Source organism: Cucumis sativus, chromosome 5 (assembly GCF_000004075.3).
Source record: "Cucumis sativus cultivar 9930 chromosome 5, Cucumber_9930_V3, whole genome shotgun sequence".
NCBI classification, from domain to species: domain Eukaryota; kingdom Viridiplantae; phylum Streptophyta; class Magnoliopsida; order Cucurbitales; family Cucurbitaceae; genus Cucumis; species Cucumis sativus.
The window spans coordinates 21,649,935-21,674,520 of record NC_026659.2 but is presented as its reverse complement, the minus strand read 5'-3'; the positions used below and the strand labels follow the sequence as shown (position 1 = coordinate 21,674,520).

At 30.9% G+C, this 24,586-nt stretch overlaps 3 protein-coding genes across 6 annotated transcripts; 2 read left to right on the top strand and 1 right to left on the bottom strand.

Moving 5' to 3' along the window:
- Nucleotides 1-1,340: 1,340 nt before the first annotated feature.
- Nucleotides 1,341-4,041, top strand: LOC101211905 (heat shock cognate 70 kDa protein). The gene is made up of 2 exons (XM_004142701.3): nt 1,341-1,684; nt 2,073-4,041. The coding sequence occupies exons 1-2, from the start codon at nt 1,471-1,473 to the stop codon at nt 3,803-3,805; spliced, it is 1,947 nt and encodes a 648-aa protein (XP_004142749.1). The 5' UTR covers nt 1,341-1,470; the 3' UTR covers nt 3,806-4,041.
- Nucleotides 4,042-9,570: 5,529 nt separating this feature from the next.
- Nucleotides 9,571-13,144, bottom strand: LOC101212316. Of its 2 annotated transcripts, none has more exons than XM_004142703.3 (9): nt 12,755-13,144; nt 12,609-12,670; nt 12,326-12,416; nt 11,490-11,576; nt 11,231-11,284; nt 10,445-10,629; nt 10,275-10,357; nt 10,083-10,183; nt 9,571-9,990 (listed from the first exon to the last, which is right to left on the bottom strand). In XM_004142703.3, exons 1-9 carry the CDS (start codon nt 12,803-12,805, stop codon nt 9,775-9,777), a joined length of 930 nt encoding a protein of 309 aa, XP_004142751.1. In that variant the 5' UTR covers nt 12,806-13,144; the 3' UTR covers nt 9,571-9,774. The 2 variants fall into 2 exon arrangements, with proteins under 2 accessions (XP_004142751.1, XP_031740892.1); XM_031885032.1 differs by having other exon boundaries at nt 12,762-12,902.
- A 5,760-nt stretch (nt 13,145-18,904) lies between these two features.
- LOC101212392 (transcription factor ABORTED MICROSPORES) lies at nt 18,905-23,947 on the top strand. 3 transcript variants are annotated; one of them, XM_031885261.1, is made up of 9 exons: nt 18,905-18,953; nt 19,392-19,510; nt 19,609-19,800; nt 19,878-19,956; nt 20,042-20,110; nt 21,782-22,507; nt 22,685-22,975; nt 23,094-23,270; nt 23,432-23,947. In XM_031885261.1, the coding sequence occupies exons 2-9, from the start codon at nt 19,419-19,421 to the stop codon at nt 23,642-23,644; spliced, it is 1,839 nt and encodes a 612-aa protein (XP_031741121.1). In that variant the 5' UTR covers nt 18,905-18,953; nt 19,392-19,418; the 3' UTR covers nt 23,645-23,947. The 3 variants fall into 3 exon arrangements, with proteins under 3 accessions (XP_031741121.1, XP_004142831.2, XP_031741120.1); XM_004142783.3 differs by lacking the exon at nt 18,905-18,953 and adding an exon at nt 18,977-19,092; XM_031885260.1 differs by lacking the exon at nt 18,905-18,953 and having other exon boundaries at nt 19,130-19,510.
- The last annotated feature ends 639 nt before the right edge of the window (nt 23,948-24,586 follow it).

Below are 24,586 nucleotides of genomic sequence, written 5' to 3'. Positions count from 1 at the left end.
AATCAAAAACTGAAGGCCTAGTATTAGGGCTACCTTCACTAATAATGTCCATAACTCAACGCACAAAACCACATTCTGATACCAAATGAAAAGAAACGCGCATAATTAACTTAATGGTTTTAGATAACGATTAGGCTAATAACTGAAGTAAACAACATGATAATAGACAACAAAAATAATAATAGAATAATGTTGTACACAGTCAATCTAATACTATATCATTTGAGTGTTCTACACTAAACTAAACTTGTCTCATGTACACTAGGGTATGCTCCCCTTGAATTAGACGTCTAAAGTAGCTTTAACTATAAAACATTCCCTTGATCACCGAAATTAGAGATACATCCGGTTTGTCTTAATCAGCATTGCAATCAGATTGGAAGGCCTAGTTTTTTTTTTTTTCACCATTAAACATCAAAGCTACATACTCGCACATAATGGCCAATAACAACATAAACCAACTCTAGAAAATTAACCCAAATCCAAACCACCTAAAACAACAAATCTTCTGGCTAAGTTAAAATAAAATATAAGACTAACCCATTTAATCATATAAATAAAAAGGAAATAGGAGCAACTAAAAACCATTTTCTTTTATTTGTATAGGTAAGCACCCTCAACAATCACCACCTGGAACAACACCATCACATTGAAGCTTGGTGAAGATGAACTAATTTTCAATTTACTTCACAATGTATGAGGATCTTTTATTGATAAATATTTTGACTTAAAATCCTCATGAATGTAATGACGAAGAAAAAAGTATGACTTTCGTTTTTTTCTTTAATGGTATTTTCGAGATGCATTTCAGCATTAAGAATCCATGACAAATAATTGTTATCTTTAATATGAAGAACCGTAAATTGTAGTTTTGCAAGATCATGATATAGCAATACTATAATAAAATATTATAATTATATTAGGATAATATACATCAAATATAAAAGATAATAATTATTTTATTAATTATAACGAGGAAGAAAAAACTGACATATCATTAGGACCTGCTTTGAGTAATGAACGACTAGAGTTCGTGTTAATAACATGTTTACCAAAGTGTGTAACAATACAGTGGAAGCAGCCCATAATCTTCTAAACATTTTGGTATAATTGAACCCAAAAAAAGAAAAAAGAATTATTAATTAAAAGAAGAAAAAACAAAATTGCGAAGAAACTCATTGGGGAAATAATGACGCACAAACGTCATACACCGATTGAACAATCCCGATACTGTTTTTTTCCGTTTTACTTTTAACAGAACCTTCTAGACGTAGTTCTTCCTAGAACTCTCCAGACGCTCTCTCCTCTCTTCCCATTTCTCTAAACTCCCTATATATTCCTTATCACCTTTCTCTATTTTCTCGCAATATTTTGTTCTAACCATTTCATTCCAACCATCAATCAATTCCTTTCTTCTTCCCTCAATTTCTCTTACTCCATCTTCACCTTTGCTTTCTTTGTAATTCATTAATGGCGGGAAAGGGAGAAGGTCCGGCCATCGGTATCGATCTCGGTACCACTTACTCTTGTGTTGGAGTTTGGCAACATGATCGTGTTGAGATTATTGCCAATGATCAAGGTAATCGGACCACGCCCTCTTATGTTGCTTTCACTGATACTGAACGTCTCATCGGTGATGCTGCCAAGAATCAAGTCGCTATGAATCCTCTCAACACCGTCTTTGGTATGTAAATTCTTTCTACTTTTTCTGTGTTCTCCTCTTCTTTCTTGTGTTCGTTGTTTTATCTCCTTTGTCTTTTAACTTAATCCTTTCCTTTTTTTCTTGCGTCTTTCCGAATCGGTAATATGAATTACAATTATGAGTACTTGGATAACTAGAAATTACTGTACGATTCTGAATTTGTGCTCCAATATTTGTGGTTTAATCCTCGAACTATTGACTGCCTCTGGAATTATGTCGCATTCTAGCCGAGTTAATCGTCGTTATTCGTATCAATGTATTGTGTCTTCTAGACTGCTGTATTCTAATTATCTGTGGACGACGTTTTTGTTCGTGTCATTGTGTTCTGTTTACAAGACGCTAAATTGTTGTTTTTGTTTACGATCCATAGATGCGAAGAGGTTGATTGGTAGGAGATTCTCCGATCCTTCGGTTCAGAGCGATATGAAATTATGGCCATTCAAGGTGATCCCCGGTCCAGGGGACAAGCCTATGATCGTCGTCAATTACAAAGGAGAAGAGAAGCAATTTGCAGCTGAGGAAATCTCCTCCATGGTCCTTACTAAAATGCGTGAGATTGCAGAAGCTTACCTTGGTTCCTCCGTGAAGAACGCCGTTGTCACCGTTCCTGCTTACTTCAATGACTCTCAACGTCAAGCCACCAAGGACGCTGGAGTCATCGCCGGTCTTAATGTTATGCGTATCATCAACGAGCCTACAGCTGCAGCCATTGCTTATGGACTCGACAAAAAGGCGACCAGCGTTGGCGAGAAGAATGTTCTGATTTTCGATCTGGGTGGAGGAACATTTGATGTCTCTCTCCTCACAATCGAGGAAGGAATTTTCGAGGTGAAGGCAACCGCCGGTGACACCCATCTCGGCGGTGAGGATTTCGACAACAGATTAGTTAACCATTTCGTTCAGGAATTCAAGAGGAAGCATAAGAAAGACATCAGTGGAAATCCAAGGGCCCTCAGGAGATTGAGAACTGCTTGTGAAAGAGCCAAGAGAACCCTTTCATCTACTGCCCAAACAACAATCGAAATCGATTCTTTATACGAAGGAATCGATTTCTACACAACAATTACTCGTGCTAGATTCGAAGAACTCAACATGGATCTCTTCCGAAAGTGTATGGAGCCAGTTGAGAAATGTTTGAGAGATGCAAAGATGGACAAAAGCTCCGTCCATGATGTTGTTCTTGTAGGTGGATCTACAAGAATCCCAAAGGTACAACAGCTATTGCAAGATTTCTTCAATGGCAAGGAGCTTTGCAAGAGTATCAACCCTGATGAGGCAGTTGCTTATGGAGCTGCTGTTCAAGCCGCCATCTTGAGTGGTGAAGGAAACGAGAAAGTGCAAGACCTTCTTCTTTTGGATGTTACTCCTCTATCCCTTGGTTTAGAAACTGCAGGAGGTGTAATGACGGTTTTGATTCCGAGGAACACGACGATCCCGACGAAGAAAGAGCAAGTTTTCTCTACCTACTCAGACAACCAACCTGGTGTTCTTATCCAAGTCTACGAGGGAGAAAGAACAAGAACAAAAGACAACAACTTGTTGGGTAAGTTTGAACTTTCAGGCATTCCTCCAGCTCCTAGAGGCGTTCCTCAAATCACTGTTTGCTTCGACATCGACGCAAACGGTATCCTTAACGTATCGGCCGAGGATAAAACCACCGGACAAAAGAACAAGATCACAATTACCAACGACAAAGGAAGGTTGTCGAAGGAAGAGATAGAGAAACTGGTTCAAGAAGCAGAGAAATTCAAGGCAGAGGACGAAGAACACAAGAAGAAAGTTGAATCCAAGAATGCTTTGGAAAACTATGCTTACAATATGAGGAACACAATCAGAGATGAAAAGATTGGCGGTAAGCTTGCTCCGGCTGATAAGAAGAAGATTGAAGATGCAGTTGAACAAGCAATTCAGTGGCTAGATAGCAATCAGCTGGCTGAATCGGATGAATTTGAAGACAAGATGAAGGAACTGGAGTCAATTTGCAACCCCATCATAGCCAAGATGTATCAGGGCGGTGCCGATATGGGCGGTGCTGCCATGAATGATGATGCTCCTCCTTCTGGTGGTAGTGGCGCTGGTCCTAAGATTGAAGAAGTGGATTAAACATTTTTTTCTTCTTCCTCAGGTTCAAGCTTATGGTGATGTGTATTGTAATTGCCATTTCTGTTTCGATTTAAGTTTTTGAAGCTTTGGTATTTTTCTACGTAGTTCTTTTTTTTTTTTTTTCTCTGTATGAAATGTAATTCTTCTCGTATTTGTAGTTGCTAATATCTGTTTTTTCAGTAGAATGGTGTTAAATTTTTAACTAAAATGTTGTTTATATGTTAATCATTTTGACATCCGACACATCCTCATTGGAAATAAAATATTGATTATGAGTTGTAAATACCAAATAAGGATTATGAGTCCCAAAATAATTCTCAATTTACGATTAAATTTTTCATGAGAAAATCGTAAAAATCATTTTGAATTTAAGATTTTGTTAAAGATGGACAAGTATATATTAATATAATTTTAGATGCATCAAAATAATATTAATATGAGTTTGTTAGTGATCAAAATATGCAAACCTATCTTTTTATTCACTCATAAAAAAGTACCATAAAAATGAAAGATGTGAGACTTGAAAACATATCTACTCGATCTGTGCACACTCAAATACATCTTTCATTTTTGTTGTCTTCACGTAGTACTCTAAACTATGTGATTTGGTTATAATCATAATTTTTCTATTCGATTTAATTAAAATTTGAACGAAAATCATAAAACAAAGACAGAAAATAAGAAAATTAGGGAGGAGAATATCAAATTATTCTTTATATCTTTTTATTTCATTCCAATCTACCAATTTGATTGAATGAATTGTTTGATAGTTATACTATCAAATTCTTTATATCTAGTTCATTCGATTTATATATCTCCAATACTATAACAAGTATTGAGTAAAAGATCCTTCAGAAATGAAGATGAAAAATGTATTTTCAAAAATCATGATTAAATAAATATAACATCATATTATTTGTGTAATTAATTACACCGTTTTTATTTAATTAAAAGGATAAATAATTAACGTGCATATGTTACCAACTAGTAGTATATATAAGGGATGGAAGTGGAGAAATTTTTAAATCCCACTTTAGTCTTTCATTATAACTTTTTTTTTAGTTTTTGGCATAGATTTAATACATGTGTTATTTTCATTATAACTTTTATTGATTGCTTTTGGGTGGAAATGATATTTTTAAAACTTTTCATCTCCTTATTATAATTTTTTTAAAATTTGAAAATTTTCACTCCAATTAATTATTTCATTTAATTTTATCCAAATTTATTCACATTCCCCTCTTCCTTAATTTTCTATGTCCTAACTATTCACATTCTCTATCTCTTTCAATCATTTAGCTTCTTCTTTCTCAAATCTTGGTTATAAATATCTCCTTTATTTTTTCATTATGGTTCACAAGTCAGAATAAAATGTTAAGGGTGAAGAAGAAATCAAATTCAGGATTTTCTATTCTCTTCTATTTTTTTTTCTTTTTACTTTGTTGTCTACTTTTTTGTATAGAAATATGTTTGTGTTTACTCTTTCATTTATAGGTTTCTTTTTAGTACACAACATAGGTTGGAGAAACTTGAACCACCAACTTTATGATTGACATGTACATATGTCTATACTCTTTATGTTTAAATTATGTAATATTGGGAATAATTTTTTAATATTACCAGGAGAACCTTGCTCATGTTTTAAAATGGTTGAGTGACTTATATTTTAATTTTGTTAAAACAACGTAAATATTATTGTTGGAATTTATTAAGTATAAATAAGGTAATAAAATGTGTAAATAAGAAATATTAAAGTCTTTCCTTAATTAGTTTTTGAGACATTTTTAAAAATAGCAAAATAAATTAAAATATTTACAAGTTATAGCATAATTTTGAATTCTATCACTATAACATATCAATGATTATCAGTGATAAAACTTGCTATAGGTTATAAATATTTGATAAAATCTACTACTTTAAAAAAATTTCTTAATTTTTTACCTACAACATCATTAAAAAAAATTATGATTTCACATTATAATTTCCTAATTTCAAAAGAAATGTGATTTGGTGGATATTTTACCCTTTCATTAAAAAAAATTTAGTCTTGCTTTAGTGGCAATTTTTATCATTCATAAATATTTAACGTTTATTGTCATTTTTACACTTGTTTAACTTTTCATCTCCTTATTTTAAAAAAAAAAACTTTGATCTCATAACTGATATTAGTTAATATTTTATGTTATTAAGACCATAATGAAACTTTTTCATTTTCCATAACTGATATTACATAATGCTATATGTTATTACACAACTAACAACCTTTCTATATTCCACTTTATTTAGATATATCTAGATTATATGGTTAAGTTTGCAACATGAAAACTTAAGATGTTAAGAAATAAAATTTGAATTATGCAAATAAATCAAATTAAAAAATATATTCGAAGGATGACGACATTGTCTGAATAAATTCATTTTTCACCTATTATGATGTGAATATAAAAATGATATATAAATATGAAAATATTGAAATGACTATTCCAATTTCAAAAAGTTAAGTTAAAATTATATTTTGTTTCCGGTGTGATTTTCACATGCATTGTACACGTTGTTTACTAGTATAAAATAAAAGGACGGAAGTGAAGAAACTTTTTTGTTTCCAATTTGTCCTTTCTTTTATTTCATTTATTTATTTCCTATTTTGGTTTTATTGTAATTTACCTTTTAACCTTGTATTTTAATTTGAATTTAATTATTGTAACTATTCTCATTTTTTCAAACTATTCTCGTATTAACTCCTTTCTATCTATTTCAATCTTTCAAATTCTTCTTTTTTATTTCAACTTTATTTTTCAATTTAAAATTAATTATTGTAATTATTGTCTCATTTCTCCTGACAATTTACATTCTCTTCTCATAGTAACTCTTTTGTATCTATTTTAACCTTTCAAAATTTTCATTTTCAAATCTTTGGATATAAATATCCCTTTTGCTTCATTCATGTTCATAAGTTACAACAAAATACTAAGGGTGAAAAAGAAATCAAATCATGTTTTTTCCTTCTCTTTTAACTTTTTTCATTTCTTATGTTCTTGTCTACCTTTTATATAGGGTTTAGGGTTTACAACAATTTGAAAGTAATTATTGAATCTGTATTTGTAATCATCTACATTTCTCAATAAATATTTGAGTATTCATTTATGTATTGTTGCATGCTATTAGAATTTTAATAAACATTTTCTTCCTTTTTCTTTGTATGTTCCATTTTTCTAACCTTGTGGTAGAGACCAAAGGTGAAGGCTTGCATGAGAACATGGTCGAGAGAGAAAGAAGATCAAAAGTGAAAATTTCGAAAAAAAGTGTAATTTCAAGAGTATTTTTAGAGTTTACCTTGCATGCAACAACTCACCCTTCAATGTGGCTTGAGAAAGAATTCGTCAATTTTGGCATTATTCATTTATTTTTTTCATTTTTATTTCGAGAAGGTTTATAAGAAATAAAAAAACAAAAGTTTTTGGTACTTTTATTTCATAACCTCTCTCTTTCCACTCGTTTCATTTTACTCATTCAAATTAAGTCTTCTTCACTATTAAATAAGGGGTAATTTTGCCAATAAATTATTTGTTCTCTCTTGTTAATTTGAAAGGTTCCTTTAATAAATTTAACACTAATAAAAACTATAAAATCATTCAATGAATTTGTATGTTAGATGGAAAGTGTTTTAAAATCTAACCGAGATGTATATCATTTATACTCTTATCTAATTAATTATCTAATAGAAAATTGTGTGTGATCAAAGCAATTAGACACATTGTATTTGCAAAATCAATTAATTTTGTTAGAATTCATAAGTAAAACAGAAAACTATTGAAATTCCCTTTTAAACAAACCAATGCTATAATGGAAAAGAAAACAAACAAACCAATCTTTGGAAAATTGGAAAATTGCTCAAACCTTAAATATGTCATTAAATCAATCAAACAAATACAATGGGTCATGGGATATACAAGTGGAGGTAATTACACATCCAACATTTTAGAAAAAAATTAGAAATTTTAGAGTCCGGAACAAACATCAAACTTAGAAACTTTAAGAAAGATTTTAATACACTAATTAAATTGATACATGGGTGAGAGAAAAATTAAATTATTATATGTGGGTGTTTTTTATAATGAAAAACTAGAAAATAGAGATAGATTAAGATTAAAACAAAGTAGAGTACAAATCAAATTAGTTATGTTGACATGTTCTATTAATGTTTTTCTCGCGACTTAATTCTATATTTATTACACTTTGGTTGTATACTTCAAAATTTAGAATGAGCATAAATAATTCAATTTATATTAATCACTTTTGGTTTACTTATTACATAGTAGTGATCGAAAATAAAATATTTGTATACGGAGAAGAATTATTACAAATAACAAAAAAAAAAAAAAATTTACAAAATATAGCAAGAAACTTAAATACATTAAAACTGTATTTACATTTTGTGGTATTTTTAGATAATATAATAAAGTACTATTTTAAAAACCTTTTGAATTAAATGGGGACGTTTCATATATTGAAAATGTATTAGACTTGTTTTATTTTGGTTCTTTTTTAAAAAATTATATGATATTTAAATTTTAAAAAATAGTTTCAGAGAGTATAATTTTTAGAATTTTTTTTAAAAACTTAAAAGACTGAAAAAAATACCTTTTAAGAACTTGACACCAAATAAACCAGTTCATGGAAACTAGGTCCGATAACGTTGTTTTCTGTTTCTAGTTTTTTGTTTCTTATTTCCTGTTTCTTCCTTTTTTATGAATAAGTACCTTCAAGATTTATTTTTATTTTATTCACATGTAATTCAATTAAACATTACACCACACACTTTATCAAATCTAAATAGGAAGGTTTTATGGTAATCTTATGATAAATCAAAATAAAGATTGAGATATGAAGAACAAAACCGACGAGGAGAAAGAGGAAAACCCACGATGAAAAAGACTAATATCTACAGTGAAAAGTAAGACAAAGACCCACAGCAAAAACACAAATCTGACAAAAACCTACAACGATCTGTACGAAGAGGAAGAGGAAAACTCAAACCCGACAAAGAAAAATGTGTAGGGAAAGACGATCAGAGGCAAGAAGAAAGATGAAGAAAACAATGAGAGGAAGAGGAAGACCATGGTTATTTGTTTAAGAAAGACGATGAAGATAAGAAGAAGAAAAAGAAAACCACGTGAAGAGTGGTTATTTGGAAAAGATGCAAATAAGAGGAAGAAAAAGGAAATCACGTGAAAAAATGAAAAAGTAAAAGGAAATAGAAAAATAATTGAAAAAAAGAAAAAGAAAACCAATAAAAATAATTGAGAAAAAGAAAAAAGAGTCGATAAAAATAATTGAGAAAAAAAATAATCAATAGAAATAATTTTAAAAAGAAAAAAATCAATAAAAATAATTGAAAAAAAGGAAAAGGAAACCACTAAAAAATAGTTGAGAAAAATGAAACTAATAAAAATAATTGAAAAAAAACTGATAAAAATAATTAAGAAATAGAAAAGAAGACCAGTAGAAACAGGGAGAGGGGAAAAGAAAACCAATAAAAATAAAAATAAAATAATTAAAGAACAAAACATGAGAAACAACTTCTTTTTTGTTTCTAGTAATTTCTTTTAAAATGATAAACGTTTTTTTTTTTAAAATGAGAAACAGAAACATTATCAAACACATTTATTTCTTAAAAAATGAAAACATAATAAAAAATAGAAAACGAGAACATTACAAAACAGACCCTAAAAGAATACATTTCTAATACTCATAGACCAAACAAATACCTTCAAAACTGAAGGACTAAAAAGGTAATTTTTCACTTTTTTTCTCGTTTTTTCTTTTTGCAAACCAAATTTATAACTAAATTAATACCCATCATTTTTTTCACTTTTTTTAAATAAGTATTCTCGATTCATATCATGGATGTAAAAAACAAAGAAGGTTCTTAGTGTTGTAAGCAAAATACAATTCTTAATCTGCTGGGATCACCCAAGACCACTATAACTAGAAATTCTCTTCACAACTTCCTCTTCCATTTCCACCAATTGTTGGCAAAAGTCCCCAATATCTTTTGCTTCATTCTTCAATGTAAATCTGAAATCTTTCCACTCATACTGACCAACCTCAACATTCAAACCAAAGATTGGAACTTTCACTAGCAACTCAAATCCCTTGCGATCCACTGATACTACATATGCATCCTTAAACATTGGGGAAAAAAACAGAGTTACAATTCCAATTGCTACCACACTTGCTCACGAATCTCCATAAAAATGCTAAAAGACTATCATACCTTTGCATTTGCATTGAAGTAAACAAGGCAGAATAACATCAGAGCTCTACGTCTTGTGGCGTTTTGGTTTATTCCATCAATAAGCGCTGCCGAGAAAGGTGCTGCAGGGAACAAGAGGGACTCTGGAAGTTAGCTTTATCATTGATATTTACATCAAGTAAATAAAAAGGGATGGGTGGGCGAAGTGCCTACTCAATGAATCTGCTTTTGATGTGGTGAAGTCCTCCGCTTCGACTTCGTATGTTCCACCTTTACTATCGATATACATACTTGATCTAGTGAAAGGAAATCTCAGTTCAAAATGTATCGTCTGAAACAGATTTGATTTGGTGGGGGGGGGGGGGGGGGTGTATTTTCCATACCTCACATCAAACTTATAGATCACATGTTCTTCATTCCCATTTAAGATTTCGTTGAGGTGTTGACTGCGTGATGTACATTTAAGCTTGGAGGATTTCAAGACGTTGGAGACTAAGCTACCAAAGTCTTCAATGGCTTTTTGTTCAAACAGTATGGCTGCTTTAAGCCTTTCAACAACATCCTGAGCCTGTAATCAGACTACCTAATAAAGTCGATATCAAAAGATAATACTTTAAGAAACTGCTTGTATGTATATTGGTACTTCCAAAGTTGGTAAAACTTTCTATACAAACTAAATGCGAAATTCTGATCCTAGTCTTCCAAAATAGGATGTGGTGGCGATAATGTTTTCCATTGGATGAGAGAAGCTGAAAGATTGGTTTATAATTGAAGACGGTAGTGGTTTGACACCTAATGAATTACTGTTGATAGAACTCGAAGACTAAAATGATACTAAAATGTAAGAGATAAAGACCTATAATAGCTCCCTAAGTATTCAAGTATTTGAAACCTCCCCTCTTGAGTACTTTCATCATTCAGCCATAAACCAACTAGACTATTTCTCTTCCCATTACTTCGGTGTATAACTAATTCCTTATATATACACAGATGTAGTACCTAAATAATGTTGCTTATCCAAAAGACAATTCCTAATAAATTTCCTGAAAGTCATAAGACAATTAGACATACCCTTCATGGCTCTAAAGCATGGTGACCTCGCTGAAGATCTTTGAAATTTCTAAAGAGTATAATTTATATTCTGAGTTGGAAGGATGTGTTTTCGTTACCTTTTCACTCTTAAGACGTGTCATGTCCCCGATAAGAGCAACCCTTGGTGGTAACTGCAGGATGAAAACGGACAATTATTTAGGGCAGTTGCTATATTTTAAGCATGAAGTCCTATAATTAGAGTCACCAGTGCCTTCGAGGAGAAATATAGCAAGATAATAGTATCAGTACCACTTAGGAACATATTAAATCTCCCAGAGCAAAACATTTCGAAACAAAGTAGTAAAACAACTTACTACTCATACATCTCGAGGTTACCTTTTCCAGAGATTTGAACAAGGAAGCTAGAGGACCTGGGAAAGGACTGGCCACAGCAAATGAACTACGCTCATCAATTATTGTGTTCTGTAGAAAAACCATGTGTTACCACTTACCAGTGCTAAGTACAAAAAAACTCGAGTTAATTAGGGTCTATTTGACTATGTCTTGTTCTTTGTTTTTCTGATTTTCAATTCAATGAATTAATCTCCACTCTATCATAATCTAGTACCAAAAACATTTATAAAATCCCAGCCAATTTTGAAAATAAAACTTTAGTTCCAGAAAATGTCACCCAAAAGTGAAATACTAAAAATGAACAAACATGTGTATAAGTAGATTTTATAAGAATAATGTCCAAAACTAAATCATAACAAAATAGGGTTAGTTAAACATATACTGCAGGTTAAATGCAAAGAAGTAGAGGCAACAGGGGAGTTGAGAAAAAATGTAAGACATCCTCCAATGTTCCAAGTGCATAAGCTACTCGAACTCTATAGAATGATCAGCGTATTGTTATTCAATCGAACTCTCAGCTTCTCATCGATCAAAGTAATCACATTGGCAAAAAATTGCTGTGTCACTCAACTAACCAATACCAACATCAAAATATCCAATAGGAATTTGACATATAACAACGCTAGATATGATAAGTCAATCTAAATCAAAGTCAGGAAATCAATTGAAGTCAGTTAAACCTGAATCTTAGAGTAATGGGAGGCTTCGAAGAAGTAAGTTAAAAAAATATATGGTTCTTATTTCCCTTCCTTATTCTGAATATCAGACAACGGGAAAGAGAAAAGGAGTAAATTTGTGAAGAAGACGAAGAAGCATACCACGTTGTGAAAATCTTTCTCAGGAACCCAAATATATGGCCTTCCTTTCCTGATCATGTACATAACTTTTGAAGTGTGAATATTCTCCTTGCTGAGATAGACACAACCAACCAAAACAAATGAGTAAAGCCATTTTCTAATATACTCTTCAATAAATGGAAACCCCATTCCCATCACCTAACATAAACATTTTTCATTTCACCAGTTGATTAATGACTAAAATGAAAACTCACTCAAGTATAAGATTATGAAAAGAGAGAAAAAATCACAAACAAATGGGTACCTTCCATTAGCATCGGCTTTGATCGTATTGAGAGTGGCAATCCAATTGGAAGCAAGAATATTCTGAAAAAAACAAGAAAAACCCAGATATCAATTTGCTATAAATTTTCTTTAAACTAATTTCAGAAAAGAAGGAAAGGGGAGCACCTTGCACCTTTCTGCAAAGGTTAGGAGAGCGGTTTTGTTAGGCTTCACCATATGGGGAGGCAAAAATATGAGGTAACAATCACCAAGTGATAGATTAAACTCCTGCTCTCGACGACAAACCTTCTGTGCGTGGGTTAGAGAGAGGAAGTATAGGTAGAGAAAATGAAAAAGATAAAGTTAAAAGGAAAAGGGCTAATAGAAACTGATCAATCGGAGGATGGCGGCCAAGGAACGTCGAACTCTAGCAATGGCGGCAATTAGATAAACAGTAGCACCAATGTGTCCACCGTTGATGGAGCAAACGACATGAGGAGAGGCAGGCGGTAGTGGGTTTTGCGAATGAGATACTCAAAGAGAGAATTAGGTTTCATTTCAAAAAATAAATCTCATTTACGTTTTTTTTAAACAACCTATTTCATTTTTTTTATTTTCTATATAAGAAAAATAGTGTGTATACAATATATATATATAGTTTAAATTTTTAACCAAAGATATATTTTTCTCTCTCTTTTAATTCATTCCTTAATCTAAATAGAGGATTTTTTAAAATAGAAAAAATTAAAAACTATTTACGATTTATAAAACAAACTCACTAAAACACAAAATTTATTTACTCTTAATTCTTCAATTAAATATAAATATTTTGTCAAACATTCTGTTTTTTTAAAAAAAGTACTCTAAATATTTCTTCAATGAAATCTAAATTTTAATAAATTTAAAATTACAAACTCTAAAATCCTTGGTTAAATAAACTCTAAAATCCTTAACTTTATCTCTCGTCAACTTTTTAATCAACCAACCCATCAAATCTCTTTGGATCGAAATATAAATCACTTTTCCTTTCAAAATTATTAAATCAATTGCTCATTTGACATATAATGTTGGTACAATGTCAATGTGAAGATTAAAGTTTGATTCATCCATCTCTTGCTTAAATTATGACACTTTTGAATAAAAAAATTAAATCAACCTAGGTCAAAAAAATAAAAATAAAAATTAATGAAAAATAAAATCCAACAAACAAAACAACATCATTTTGGTCTAGTCCAACACGAAGTTATTAATTTCAAGATTTTTATTGATGAGGATCAATAACGGCAACTTAATCATTTTTCTTTAAATGCATTGTTCATTATGAAATCACGTGTTTTCCTTAATGGAAAATGCCCATCCAGATATCTCATGATCTTCTTTTCGACTTTGCCTATAAAAAAAGTTTTAGGTCTATCAAGAAAACTCTTCCACTCATCAAGATATCCAAAACAAATATATTAATTTTTCTTTCAATGATGGACATTGCAAATCAATAAACATAATCTCTTGATGAATCTCGTTCATCAAGAAAACCTAGGTAACTTGATGGACATTGTCAGTCAACTAATATACTATCCTTATATTTATTGTCCATCGAGAAATAGTTTTATTGACGTTTGTGGACTATCAACGAAACTAAGAGAACTTTGTCCATCAACAAAATAAAAAATCTACATTTTTTTTTCGTATTTTGTATGAACGTCAAGATAAATATTGTGTGAAGAAAAATATTTTTCTTGATGGTTCTTTGCCATAGCCATTCGAAAATCAAAATTTGCGTGCGTCAAGAAATGTCAAATCTGTAGTAGTGAGAAGACCTTATAAATCATACGGCATATTGAATCCTATTAATACAATCATTATTTTTCTTAAAAGCATCACTTACTATAAGATTCAATATATGGGCACAACAACAAACATGCAGAAATTCCCCCATCAAACAATAATCCCTTATTGAATAGCTTTAAGATAAGCAAACATAGTGTCATTCGAACTTGCATTATCAACTTTCAAAGTCATTACCCTCTTAATGTCTCAATCCTTCAAATTCTTTTCAATGGTTTTACCTATCATATCGTCTTTATGATTCTCAATTGGACAAAAACTAAGTATTCTCTTATGTAATTTTCAATCAGAATCTAAGAAATGGGCAGTTAGGACCATGCAATTTATATTTTGTACAATGCCAACAATCAGTGGTAAGAGAAATTCTATACTTATTATTTACGAACATGTCTTTCAAACGATTCTTCTCATTAACATACAACTTAAGCACATCTCTAGCCACAGTAAACCAAGACGGAACAACAAATCTAGTTTGATTTACACATGTTAATCTATCCACAAATTTCTTGAATTCATTACTCTCCACAAACTTAAATGGCAATTCATTTACTATTATCATTTCAACCAAAGCTTCCTGATAACACTCTAGACTAAATGACTCACATACAAGTTGTAAAGAATTGTCCCCAACATTGTCTTTAGATTTGAAAGCTATGTCATTTGGGTTGGATCTCTCTTTTCTTTTTTAAGGGTGCTTTTTGCAATTTTCCAAATGATTCTTCCTAGTCCAATTACCATTAACATTTAGAATAACATGCATACACAACTTCACAGTATTTAAATTTAGCACAAGTGTCTTTAAGATCACCTTTAAGCCTCTCAAAGTGATCTCAAACAATGGATTGTTTGACTTTCTTCTATTCGGGGGATTTGGAACAACATTTGAATCAACATTAATGGTTTTACTTTTGTCATTTGTATTAGCAGCTATATTTTTATCTCGTACAATTTTTCAAGTTTCACTTTCATCAAACTCCATATCGGTGGAATCCATTTAACTATTGCTTAATATTTATTGTTAACATAGGAGTTGAACTACAAGTTTTATATGTGATTTGGACTTATTTTAAATTTAGTCTAAGTTTCAAAAGTTTATATTTAGTCATTTTGATTTGAGTTTGACTTAATTTGGTTGATATCGTTTTAAATATTTTAATTTAGCGAACTTCATTATACAACAAGAATTTAACCTTTTGCCAGTGACAAAAATCATCAGCGAAGCTTTAAAAATGTGTCGGCTTTTCTTTTGCCAACGATATTAAACTGTCGGCACAAACCATCAGCATAGATCATCAGAAGAGCCTCCGTCGACGATAAAAAAGAGACTGTCAACAAATACTAGACTTGCCAACGAAACTATGATGACACCAGAAATTAACCATCGGCGAAAAGGATATTCACTAAAGGTGAAAATATTTTATGTAGGCATTTAATTATGTTGGTTGTGTATATCTATTACATCGACAGTTATAGTTTTTGTCAGCAAATACATGAAATGCTGATGGGCAAAAGCCTATTTTGTAAATATTTTTTTATATATATTTGTATTATTTTTTCACAATAATTTTGGTTTGTACCTAAACACAATTCAAACTATCAAAATAGTAAATACTAAAATTCATTTAATGTTTCAATAAAAGTTACAATAGTTTCTTACAAAATTAACCTAGCCAAAAAAAAGTAAGTTTGTCCAAAATTACAACAAACAATACATAAATAATACATAAACTTCTAATTTATTTTTCATAATGGTCTCGATTGAAAGTTGAACCTAAAAAACAAATAGAAAGAAAACAATAGAAACATATTAATAAACTTGTACATTTTTCACTTTACATATATATATATATATATACAAAAACTTTACCTAGTTTAATTTCTTTTAAAAATAAACTTACAATTATCAACTTTTCTCTACAACCAAAACATAACAACTTACATACTAAATAATTCAACTTTACTTAACCACAATAATAATAACTTACAAAAACAAAACTATATGTCATCCCACATCCAAGAAAACAAATTTAAACTTATGTTCATGAACCTTTCCCTACAACCAAAACATAACAACTTACCTACTAAATCATACTTTGTGTGATGAAAATTTTGTGAAAAGAAATATTTATTATTATTTTATTCATAACTTGCATTCCCACCGTACTTGAAGTCTCCTTGTATACTCACCGATTCATTCATGGGTTTGGACCCTTAGGACATCCAAGTTTTGAAAGGAGGGAGGTGATAAGCAAACGTAGATATGCCCATATCTCCACACACGCGCATGCCACCGTCGGTCGAGCGTGGCTTGGAGGAATAAAATAATAACATATATATATTTTTGCTAAAACGTTTTCTTTGACTTTTGACTTTCCAAAACCAAAACTGTTATATAATTAATTGGTATAATCATTTTTATTTTCTAAATTAATTGATATAATCGTTTTGGTTTTCTAAATTAATTGGTCATTAACATTGTGACCGTTGGTTGCCTATGCCTCCACACTTCTATATATACAGTCTCATTCTTCACCTAAAATATACAAAAAAATATCTATCGATTTTCATACCCACCCTAAAAAAATCACTTTCTACATACCGAAATATAGTGTTTGTGAATTCCAATTAGCTTCGATGTAAAACTAATTGAAGACCAAGACTGTTTTATCCTAAAGACGATGGGGCTATCAAACTGTTTGTACAAAGAGAGAATAGCTGCGAAACGTCTTAAAGAGAGCGTGATCCGCGACTTAGTCGTCTACTAACCTGTTTTTCTATTTTGCAGTTTGCATTTTACTAGACAATTTAATCATTTGTTGTTCTGATCAGTACACAAGAGTATTTGGCGAACTGACTAGGAGAGATACCGTACGTTACACATACTTGCACGCATAAATTAGGTCATAGCCTAGCCCTAAGTCACAAGAATTTTTCTTAGCTTTGTAAAATGAACTAGGTGTTGATGAATCTGTTGGAAATGTGTTCTTTAACAATTCGAGTAGCATATCAAATGACTTAGCTTGTTACTCCAACCATTTAGAACTTTAATATGCATCAATCCTACTAAAAGTTGAAAATTTGTCAAAAATGGGCTGAAAATGGAGGAATAAATTAATTTTAAGATTGACTTTTAAAAACTTGACTTTTATGACAAATTGGAAGTGAAATATCTAAAGTACCCTTTTTTTATAATTTTACATTCTCTTCCTCTTCTTCAACGTAAAACAACATGTAGAAAAGAAAGAAAAATCTTATCTTTTTTTCTTCCCTCTTAAAAAGTTGTGAACTTTTCCACTTCTACACTGATGCCATTCATCCTCTCCTTCGGTGAACGTCTCATGAATCGTGGTGTGTTTTAATAAAACTTTTTTATTGTTTTTTTTGTTATTGTTTTTTTCTTGTTATTGTTTTTTGTGAAATGTATTGTGTTATATATATATATATTGAACGTTAGTTGGATAAACCTAATATAATTTTTAATTATTTCAAGTTGATTTAGAGTCATTTCAAAGAATGTCAATAAGTTATTTGTTTTTTTTTTTCACCTCGCAAACATCTCGCAGGTTTTTAAGTTCAAATGTTTGATCTCAAATGAATTATATATTTGTTCTTATGTGATTTAGGGTGCTTTTAACTACTGTTTTTTGTATTTCGCAATCTCGTAAACATCTCGCAACTGCCAAACTTTAAATGTTCAATGCTAAATTAGTCATATACTTATTTAGGATGCATGTTTTATTTTGTTTTTAGATATTGTTTTTTAATCTTGGAAAATAAGTCATACACTTTTGTCATAATTACCTAAAATTGTTTGGATATATATACAATTAATACAATCATCACATCCTTAACATCATGACATGCACAAACATTCAGTTCTATGTTTAGAGTAGTTGAGAGTCATGAAAAAAGATGCCAAAAAAAAAAAAACACTTTTCATTTTAAAATTTTTAGGGAAGTAAAGTAACGATATATACTTTTATTTTAGCGGCATAATATTTAGCTTTGTAACAATTTAGTAAGTAAACTAATTTAGTATACGACAATTTAGTCATTGATGTAATAAAAAATAGTGAGTCTAAACCCTAATCCTTAACCCTAATATTAAGTAAAAATAGTGAGTCTCTCACTAGTTTGATTGATTTATTTACGTAAAAAAATCTAATTGGAACCTCAATACTAATGATCACATAGACTGAGTTGTTGTATATAATTTAAAAGCTAAAATGTTATAAAATAAAAAACACGTAGAGTAAATCATTACAAAGGGAAGTTGAGTAAATTGTTAGTTTAGTTTAGGGAGCATGAATAAATTTTGATGTAATTAAAATAAAGTTAGCAAGGCAGTTGGGGTATCTTAGGTCATGCAATCTGTTCCTCCTACCAACTCATCTACATGTTTCTTCATTTAATTCAGAAAAAATATATCATAAAAAGCCTCTATCTCTCTCTCTCTCTCATGCATGGAGTGAAATTCACCTACCAAAATTTGAACTAAACAACCAAAATTATATAAAAAGAAACAATTGTAGAACAAAAGGTATAGTACTACTTCTACTTCAGCTGATCATTGTTTGTATTCATCTATTTGTCACTTTGTTTCTAAAGAAAAAAAAAGGTGGCAATTTGGTTGGCCATTGGTCTGAGTCGGTGGGTTTTTGTCTGATAAACTTTTGAGGGTATGATGCCATTCCCATGGTCCAGTTGTTAACTATTGCTATCAATTATTGAAGTACTGTGTTTTATCAAATCTTTTTAACCCTTTTGTTTTTCTTGGAGAGGATCCTTGCTATTGTCTTCTAGGTTCTCTGATGTGCCTTTGAGGAAACTGTTTCATTCAAATTTGTACATAATTCTCTTTCAGTATATGATTCTCTGACCAAATCTATCTATTACTGAATGAGATGTTTCTTTTTTGGCATGTTCCAATGTTATAATTTCTAATTATCCTCTGCTCTTTTTCTAATAATAAATGCAGGTGATTCTAATCATAGCCATTGTCATCATGCAAATAAACCTTGTGGAGAGACTAAGACCCCTTGTGGGTACTAAAAGTTGGGATTACTGTGTTCTTTGGAAATTGAGCCAAGACCAAAGGTTAGGTTGAGTTACTACTTAGCTTTATTCTCTCTCTCTCTCTCTCTCTCTCTCTCTTTCCTAATCTTATTTTCCTTCCTTTTTTTTTCATGTTTCAGATGTATTGAATGGATGGATTGTTGTTGTGCTGGGACTGAGAACAATAATAATCAAAATGGTAATGGAGAAGAAGAACTTGTGCTTCCTGTTTCTCAAGTCATTCAATGTAGGGACACTATATGCCCACACCCAAGAGCTAGTTCTTGTGAACTTCTTGATCAACTGCCATGTTCAATGCCTCTAAATTCTGGGTATTCCATCCATACTTATCATCTTCACATACCCAATATTAATCTCTTTGATCTCTCAGTTGTTCTCTGTTGAACAGGGTTTATATACAAACATTGCTATCAAATGAACCCAACTGGCTACTCTTCTCCAATGCCGCCGATTCGACCGCCCCCGATGTGAGTAGCATTTGCAAAGAACATTACCATATTACTACATACATGTGGCAGCAAGAAGTTACACTTTTTTTTCATCCCTTTGCAGGAAACAACGGTGACCAGAGTATTAGTTCCATTTGCATTTGGATTAGTGGAGTTGTTCGTTGCTAAACATGTATAGACAGAGACACTTCTAGTAATCTCATCTCTATATACACTATCTCACTTAGGCTATCGGGTTTCTCCTTTTTGTACCTTCTGGTGATTAACATATAAACTTACATAACGTAATCTTACTTCAAAACCATTAAACATTATTAAATTTGTGTAAATTTTGAATATTTGATGTTATTCACATGGATTTTATTGGTTTAGAGATTTGACTGTCCCTGCTATTTTATTCTATATCAAAATGACATATTTATATATCTAAACGATTTTAGATTTTATTTTTTAGGGCAAAATACTCTTTTGGCTTATGAAGGTTTGATGTTATTGTCTATTTAATCTATGAAGTTTCAAAAGTAATATTTGAGTCTTCAAAGTTAAAAAAATAATTCTAAATGGTCTATACATTAAAGTTGACTAACGAAAAATGATTGACACTTGAATAGCAATTATTCTAACAATCATATATTCATTCGTGTTTTTTATTTTATTTTCTTTTGTCTTTCTTACTGTTCCCTTCCCATAGGTTTATTCTTCTCCATGTAAATAAATTTTCAACTGGTATCATTTTTGTTGTATGCTTAGTTCTTTATTCTCTCAAATTTGAAGATTCAAGTGTCACTTTTGAAATTCCAAGGACCAAATAGACAATAACATTCAACCTCTAGAAGTCAATTTTTTTTTCTTTTTTATATCAATTTGTGAATTTTTTTAATCAAAATTTCATGGTTGACATGAATTTGATTTCAATTTTGGTTTTATTTTATTTTTTGAATCAAAATTGGCTCTTATTTTTTTATATATAAAAATACCATTCACCATCTTTTATCACAATTTATTTGGTTTTTTTAATCTATTGTTATCATTACTGGGTTGTTTTTCTAAAATTTGATTTTTTTTATTGCAATTTTTGTAAGGTTTGCTTTAAGATTTAAATCTTACGTAACTTAATACTAAACAATTAAATAAATATGTTCCCTATCTTGAAAGGCTTTAACCATAAATGAGAATGAATTTTCAAAATTAAAAATAAATAAACAAACAAACAAACAAAATCTATAATTTATGTTCTAAAAAGAAACTTCAAGTTTTCTAAAATTCACGTTAAAATCCCATTTTTTTTTCATTTGATTTAAATTCGAAAGAGATTAGATATTCTAAAACCTCATCTCAAAATCACAAATCACAAATCACAAAAGCTAAATTTAAAAATAAATAAATAAATAAATAAAATTATTCCCTCTCTCTTTTCTTATCTTTTCTTTTCAATTTTTTTTGTAAACTCACTCTTCCTATGGTTTTTTTTTCTTAAGATCTAAGACTAATTTACTCTTTCAATTTTCAAATCCTACGGTTTCTTTGGTAATATTTGGTTTCATTATGATATCTTTGTCTCTTTTCATATACCAATCATTTGTTAAAAGAAATTGAAATGATAGTTTTAGATATATTAGAAGTATGTTTTTAATTGTAATAAAAGTAGTTTAGTTTTAGTTTAAAGTTTTCTCATTATAAATGTAAATAATATTAGTTTGTTTGTACTTACATCATAAAAAATCAAATTTATGGGAAAAACCTTTTATTTAAGCAAATGCATTTCTTTTGGAGGGTTAAATTCAACTAACTAAACTACAACAACTGTATTTATTTGTACTTGATAGATTCTTTGTTCTTACAGGCATCTGAAGATCAACATGTCATAGATTTTGTTACAACTCAATGCAATGTTTGGATGGAGCAAGAAGCCGTTATTGATTCAAGCAACATGGAAACAAGTTTCTCTGTTGATGTAAATGCAACAAATGGAATCCAATCAAAGCCATTTGTAGCAGATCAAAATGTCGTTTTAAGAGATTCTGAAAATCAATTTGAGGCACCAGGTTCAGTCACACTAACATTAGAAAACACCAATGTGGGTTATGACATCTCATTAGACAGAATCCGCCTCTGCAATTCTCCTATGAACTTGCAACGGTTCAATTACAGCTCAGAAAACAAAAACAAGAATGAAATCTTCACTGAATGTTCACATGATTCGTTCCTCATTGATAAGCAGGGAAAACCATACAAGGTTTCAGCTGAAAATGAGTTGGAAGAAGTGGACACGATACATGGGTCCATAATGAACACATCAAACACTCATGGGCAGTTCAAGGAGAATATGATGGAATATAAGGAGCAGCAACGGGAAGAAAAGGACTTAGTCAAACATGAAAATGGAAGGTCTGATTCAATCTCTGATTGTAGCGATAGGCTTGAGGACGAAGATGATGCAATTGCAAAGTACCGCCGGAGGACAGGACAAGGTCCTCAATCAAAGAACCTTGTTGCTGAGAGGAAGAGAAGAAAAAAACTAAATGAGCGACTGTATAACCTTCGAGCATTGGTTCCCAAAATCTCTAAGGTGATTGATTACTATTAAACACTTGTTTGGATCACTGGGAAATGAAATCAAACAACTTCCCTAGCACAATTAGTTTAACATAATTGCTCTCACAGTTCGTTTGAGTTCAATATATCCCAAAACAACGAATTACTGTTTACAATATCTTCTAACAAATAGTTTCTGTGAATTTCTCAGATGGACAAAGCCTCAATACTTGGTGATGCAATTGATTTTGTGAAGGAGTTGCAAAAGCAAGTCAAGGAACTACGAGATGAACTGGAAGAGCATTCAGATGATGAAAATGGAAAGACTGGACTTTCAGGAAACAATGGAAACTACAATATTGTCCAACTACCTGAGTTTTTGAGCCAACATGATAAAGCTCAAAACAGTTACCATATGGGAGTACTAGGAAGTGGAAGTATATTGAAACAAAATCTTCAAGACACTGAAGGTACTAGCAATGACAAGACTCAACAGATGGAGGTACACATTAGAACTTAATTGTAGGAAAAAGAAACTTTGCATGTCTGTGCATATGTATGTGTCCTTTTATATAATGCACTACAGATGCTAAATCACAAGTGAGATTAAATAATTGCAGCCACAAGTGGAAGTAGCACAGATTGATGGAAACGAGTTCTTCATAAAGGTTTTTTGTGAGAAAAAGCGAGGTGGGTTTGTGAGCTTAATGGAGGCGTTAAATGCTCTTGGCTTGGAAGTAACAAATGCAAATGTGACAAGCTATAGAGGTCTCGTATCTAATGTTTTCAAAGTTAAGGTAAGCAGACTTTTCTTGTCTCAAAACATTTGCATACTTTCTACAACCCAAACAATAAATCAAACAAGCAATTCATCCAAAACTACTAAACAATTTCTCAAAACTACCCGATAACACAATGATTCAGCAATCATTCTTCTTGACTAACATTTTGGTGACAGAAAAAGGATAGTGAAATGGTTCAAGCAGATGATGTAAGAGACTCGTTGCTGGAGATAACAAAGTACCCATGTAGAGGATGGTCTGATATAATCAAGGCACCAGAGTGCATTGGGAGCCGCATGGATTACCAGCCCCACCCCCATCCCCACCCCCACCAGCATTCATTTCAAGACAAAGCTATCAATTCACGCATACATCTCCTTGATGATTAATTCCTAGTTCTTTTTCCCTGTCTGTACTTGAGTAAAAGCACCAAATACAAAACGATATTACAGGAAATGTCCAACCAATACCAAAATCAAAGTAATCCAGCTTAAAGCAATTGTAATACATTGGATGTTTGGTTATGATCAATGAGAAGCTGGGAATTTGATTGAATAACAAATACTCTGATCATTCCATAGAGTTGGACTAGTTTACTTTATGCACTTGGGACAATGAAGGATGTCTTACATCTTATATTATATGCTCTATGTTATATACTCAATACTAAATACTAGCTATTGGATGCTCTATGACTCAATGTTCAATACTCAATGTCCTACGTTTCATTTATGTTAAATATGGTGTTGCTCAATGCTCGATCCCTAAAGAAACACAAAAAAAATAGTACAAAATTCTAAAACAAAGAAATCCAAAAAAAGACAAAAGAAAAAAAGTATAAAATAAAAGAATAAATGTGAAACAAAAAAAGAATTATTAAGAAAGAAAAAGAAAGAAAAAAAAAACAAAAAGAGAATCGAATTGAAAAAACCATTTAACGTTAAAATGAATAATTTTACACAAGGATGACAGAAGCAAAATGTCATGAACATTTAAGTTCAACATTTGGGAGTAGAATAGTCTTTGATATAGTATATATCATTTTTTATACGAACTTTGTTAGAGTTTAGACAAGATAATAAGAAATTAGTTATATGATAAAAGTTTGAAAATAAAATACATATTATATAGGGACATGCTTCATGTAGAATGTGGTTCTTTGTTTTTAAATTTTTCCAAGCCTCTAAGAACCTTTATTTGTTGGGGACAAAAAGAAAAGTAGAATTGTGATATAAGTTTAACTACATTTTAGTATTTTACTAAAGGAAAAGGATGAAAATGATTTATCTACATCTTTACCTACACTCTTCTTAATTCATATATATTCTTTT